Consider the following 5,309-nt stretch of genomic DNA (forward strand, 5'->3'; position numbering starts at 1 on the left):
GCTCGGACCCTTCCCGGCGTCACACCTGCGTGACGTCATTCCCCTAAGGTCCCGCTCACGGGTCCCCGCGTGCGCATCTTTGGGGGTCCCGACAGCCCACAGCGCCCTCGCCCGCGTCCCTGGGGTCCCCCTAGACTCAGCCGCCCCAGCTCATCTACCTGCCTGGGGGACTGGGAACCCCAGAAGGCAACGGTCTGCCCAATGCTGCCAGCCAGGGGTCCGACAGGACTGTTCCAGGGCATGTGCTCAGAGTATGCACCAGCTGCATGCCTACATGCTCTGCAGGCTGGCAGCCCCTCCAGAGGAGCTTTGAATGCACTCGTGGGGCTGGCTCTTTCTAGAAAAAGGAGCTACCCAGGGAAAGCCTCTGGGGAGATGGAAAACACACCTCTCATCTGCCTTCAAGTTTCACTATTACGCATTCATTCCTTTGGCTATGCAGTGTGGTGTTGACGTGAGCAGGAATGCGATGTGCTAACCGAGTTGTGTCCTTGTACAAATGTATTTGGTGGGTCGTCTCTTGCGAGCAGGGGGTGGAGGGGACGGGGCATGGACAGGGGTGCAGGGGTGGGGGGCACGGCACCCGAGAAAGGATAGATGGTGCCCGGCCAGCGTTCCCGTCTCCTGTGGAAGGCCTCTCCAGCGCTGCAGCCGCAGCCCTGCGTCCTCCAGCCCCACCCCCACCCCCGCGGGTGTTCGTGGGCGCCTGGCGGGAGCAAGGGTGACCCCCGCCCCCTCCTGACGTCCGCTGCTCCTCCCGCCAGGCCTCCGGGAGCAGGATTTCAGCGGCGCCCTGCCCGGGATCCTGGTCGGGGTCACGGCTTCGTCCGCGCTCCTCCTCCTGTTCTTCTGCAAACGGTAAGCGCCCCCGCCCCGCTACTTTGTGGAAGGTCATGTGGCGCTAGTAGTGGACCCCGGGGAATAGCCAGGGACCCCAAATCTGGAGAGGAAGATGGCGAATGGGAGGGGGGCGCGAATCCGGGGAGGGGCCGCGAATTCGGGAAGGACGTCCGCGGCCACACAGCCACAGGGGCGAGGCCGGAAGGACCCCCTGCTCCACGTGCCATTGGGCTGCGCGCTTTGTACAGGACCGAGGGGTCCCAGCCAGACCTTTGGGTCCTGACGCTGTGCTCTGAGGTCACCCGAGGGGGGCGGGGGACAAAGCACCATTCGGGCGGCCCTGTCCTCGTGTCCGCGGCCGGAGCCTGGTTCGGAGGGCCCTCGGTGAGGGAGCCCCTCCTAGTACCTCAGTTCGGCCGGTCCTCTGGGGGGGGGGGGGATGGTGACCCTCCGAGGAGTCAGGCCGGTGACCCTGAAAAGGCCCCGGGTCAGGGGACGGTCCAGGAGACCCCGGAGCGGTGGGCAGGTGGATGGGGCGGGGCGTTGTGCCTCCCACCTCGGGGCCCCCGGGACCCTCTGAGACGCAAGGACCAAAGTCAAAGCGGCGGGGAGTCCTGGGGTTTCCGGGGGCTGGGCGCCCTTACACAGCGCGCCCGATGCTTTAAAAGGCCCAGGGGGCACTGGGAGAGGGTCGGAGGCGTCCTGTGTGCGTCTTCGCGGGCGGCAGGTGTGCCCCAGCCTGGCCGGGTACGTGGGCGCCGGGTTCCTCTTGGAAGGGACGCGCAGCGGCGGGGGGTGGGGCGCCCAGCGCTCGGGGCCCCGCACGGTGTCCGTGTCCCCGCCAGGTTCTCCGTGAGGCGGAGGCTGCTCCCTCCCATCCCGCAGGTGAAGAAGGAAATCGCCCAGGCCCTGGGGCCCGGCCTCGAGGTGAGTGACCCCTCCCTCTGCACCCAGGAGGTGGGCGCGGCCCCTCCAGGCTCCCGCAGGTGCGTCAGGTCGTGGGGGTGGCGGTGTCTCTGGAAGCGGGGGCGTCGGGGGCTGCGCAGCAGGTGCGCGGGGACAGCCGAGGGGCCCCAGCGCCCAGCCGCCTTCGGTGCACACGGCCGTGCACCTGCGCGCTCACCACAGGAGCCGAAATACGGGGCCTTGGAGAAGCTCGGTCACTCCCTCCCCGGGGATGGGCCTGGGGCGTTATTCCCGCTGCAAATGCGGGGCTGGCAGTGGCCCTCCTGGGGGCAGTCTCCCCCCATCTGCACGCCTCGGACCCATCACATGGGCAAACAAAGACCCCACTTCTCAATAGAGCCGCCTGCGCGTCCTTGAGCGTCACCCCAAGTGCTCCCCCATGAGGCCGACGGACACCCTCAAAGCGCCCCCTGGGGACCCCCAGGTCGTCCACGAAGCTGGGCTGCCCCCCGCCCCGGGGGTTGAGGGTCCAGGGATAAAATGGGGGCGGGGTTATGGGGTTCTGTCGCCAGTCTCAGGTTAGCGGCAGGGCACTGGGCGTTGGGGGACCCGCCGGCCTCCCTGGGGTCCCATCCACAGGCCACACTCTGCACGAGCACCACGTCGGGGGCCCTCCTCCCCGTTTCCTGCTTCTCTGGGGGTCAGGAGCGACCGGCGGGTAGATACCCAGGTCCCCATTGCTCGGTGAGCTCCTGGCTGGAAACCGGATTGTCAGCCTCAGGCCGAGGTCACCACTGCCCTTAAACTGGGGGCGGCCTTCCTGAGCTCTGAAGCCGCCGGCTCACGCCGTCCAGCCTGGACGGGGCCCCGATGTCCAAGGGGGACGGAGTCACCTGGGGAAGGCGGGCACAGCGGTATATCTGGGTCCCTGAGGGGCTCCGGGGGCAGGTGGGGGGAGGGGTCGCCTCCAGCAGTGTCGCCAGGCGAAAGGGACAGACGTCCCCTGGGGTGACTGCCACGGGGACACATTATTTCCATCTCTGACTCGGGTTTGTGGAGGCCTAACTCTCCGGCTCAGACCCCGCCCCCACCGCCAGGCACCGATTCCAAAGGCCCTACTCAGGGGCGTCTCCGCACGGGCCGCTAGAGCAGCCACCAGCCCAGTCTGGTTCCAGAGCCTTCTCATGGCCCCAAGGAGACCTTGTCCCCGTTAGGCGTCCTCTCCATGGGCTCCCCAGACGCCGCCCGGGAGCTGTGGCCCTCCTCCTTCTGTGCGCATCTGCCTGTTACCAGAGTTTCGTGGGCGTAGGACCCCGCACGCGTCTGCTTCTGTCCCTCCGCGTCGTGTCTCCAAGGTCCACCCACGTGGCAGCAGGGGTCACAGTTCCGCGCCTTTTCTCGGCCGAGTCCTATTCCTCCCCGAGCGCGTCTTCACGCGTCCGCGCGCAATGGCGTTTCCACCCCGTGGCCTCGGTTCCAGGCGCCCGGTGGTGATGCTGTCTTGTGCGCACGAGCAGGGCCACCTGTGGGGGGCGCGGGGGGTCTCACCTGTGGGGGGGGGCTCACTTGTGGGGGGGTAGGTAGGGTCTCAGCGCTTCCTTCTCCCCCCTCTCAGGTCGCCTGGGAAGCAGGACCCCCGCCCGGCTCCCCGGACCCCGAGGACGTGGTGACGCTGGAGGGAGCGTGGTGACCCGCACATGGAGGGGCAGATGTTGTGCGCCCCGCCCCGGAACCTTCTGGAAGCCTCACTTGTATGCACCTTTCCCTTGGTCCTCTGAAGAGTCCCCGGCTGACCCTCAGCAGCGCGTCCCCAAACCCCGGAACACGGATTGTTTTATTTCCTTCGTCCTCACGTCCACACAGTGGGCTCCGGCGCGCCGCCCGCTGTCCACCTGTCTGTCCCGCGCTCTGAGGCGCCAGGCGGACACACGGGGACCCTCAAAGAAGCCGGCGGGGGCCCCCCTCCCGCGCCGCCCACCCCTGTGCACCTTGCGGGTCCTACTCGCTGAGAAGCGGATTTGGAAACGGGGTAGGAAAGGCTCGTGGGGGGTAGGACCAGATCAGAGGACGGGGTCCCTTTTGAGAGCACGTGGTCCTGGCAAAGCCCTGGGGGCAGCCCAGCCGTGAGCAGCGCGGTGGCCAGGGCGCAGGGAGCACGGGGAGCGCGCGCTTTCCCCAGAAGGTACACCTGTGCGTCTCGTGCGGGCATGCGCGCGCGCTTGGATCATTTGGGCCATTGGGCCAGTGGTTTGGGCCACAGACGGGTGCCTGGCTGGGGGGCGGGGGGGGGCAGGGAGGGGCTTCCCGTGGATGGGAAAGGCGTAAACCCACGGGAGCCGCGGTGCGCACTTTACCAAAACCACACGCGAAATGAAATGAAATAAAATAAAATAAAATAAAACAAAAAAGGCAATAAAACAAAAAGCGGTCAGTGCGGGAGTCGCGGCCGTGAACCGCTAGACCCGAAATGCCTCCAGTGGGAACGCACGGCCGCCCGACACCGAACCGGCCCAGACCCTGGGGGCCGACACCTGCCCCCAGCCCGGGGCGCGCAGCACACGGAGCCGCGCCTGGTCCGAGGCCGGTTCCTCGTCCTTCAGCTTCGGGAGCAGCAGCCGCCCGCGGTTCCCCGGGTTTGCGCCTCGTGAGAGCCGGCGCTCCGGAAGGAAAGGTAGGCCCTGACAGCAGAATCTAAGGTAAGCCAATAAAAAAATAAAATAACAAGGTAAGGAACATAACATAAAATTAAATTAAATTAAAAACTAAGATAAATAAAATAAGATGAAATAAGTTAAGACAGGAGAAAAACTAACATAAAATAAAATAAGACAAAACGTAAGCTAAAATAAAATAATAAAACATAACATAAAACAAAATAAGATAAAATAAATAATAAAAAATAAAACGAGAAGACAAATCTAAGATAAAATAAAATAGCACAAGACAAAACATAAAATAAAATGAGATGACCCAAAATATAAGGGAAAACAAAATAAGACAAGACAAAAAATGAGATAAAATAAAATAATAGAGAGGGGCACTTGTGGGGAAGAGCACTGGGTGTTATATACAAACCAACTTGGCAATAAACTATTAATAAAAATAAATAATAAAATAATAAAAAATATAAAACAAGATAAAATGAGATGAAATAATAAAAAACGAAATAAAACAAGATAAAATAATAAAAAAGAAAATGAAACATAAGATAAAACAAGATAAGATAACAGATAAAACAAAATGAAATAACAAAAAATTAAACAAGATAAATTAAAATAACTAGATAAAATAAAAAATAGTAAAAATAAAATAACAGGGTAAATAAGATAAAATAAAATAAGATGAGAAAAAATAAAATGAGACAAGACAAAAAATAAGATAAAATAAAAATGATAAAAATAAGATAAAATAAAATGACAAGAGAACAAATAAAATGAGACAACACAAAAATAAGATAAAATAAAAAATAATAAAAAATAACAAGATAAAATAAAATGACAAGAGAACAAATAAAATGAGACAAGACAAAAATAAGATAAAATAAAAATGATAAAAATAAGATA

The 5,309-nt window shown here is 59.4% G+C and overlaps 1 protein-coding gene across 1 annotated transcript in view; it reads left to right on the forward strand.

Moving 5' to 3' along the window:
- LOC115284287 (granulocyte-macrophage colony-stimulating factor receptor subunit alpha-like) overlaps positions 1–4,018 on the forward strand; it is a 20,498-nt gene extending 16,480 nt beyond the window's left edge. The window contains exons 11-13 of the mRNA XM_029930977.1: positions 765–858; positions 1,686–1,797; positions 3,362–4,018. Coding sequence (XP_029786837.1) covers positions 765–858; positions 1,686–1,797; positions 3,362–3,436 — 281 coding nt within the window. The 3' untranslated portion in view covers positions 3,437–4,018. The remainder of the gene's footprint in view (positions 1–764; positions 859–1,685; positions 1,798–3,361) is intronic.
- Positions 4,019–5,309: the final 1,291 nt, after the last annotated feature.

This window comes from Suricata suricatta, chromosome X, assembly GCF_006229205.1.
Source record: "Suricata suricatta isolate VVHF042 chromosome X, meerkat_22Aug2017_6uvM2_HiC, whole genome shotgun sequence".
Classification (NCBI taxonomy): Eukaryota; Metazoa; Chordata; class Mammalia; order Carnivora; family Herpestidae; genus Suricata; species Suricata suricatta.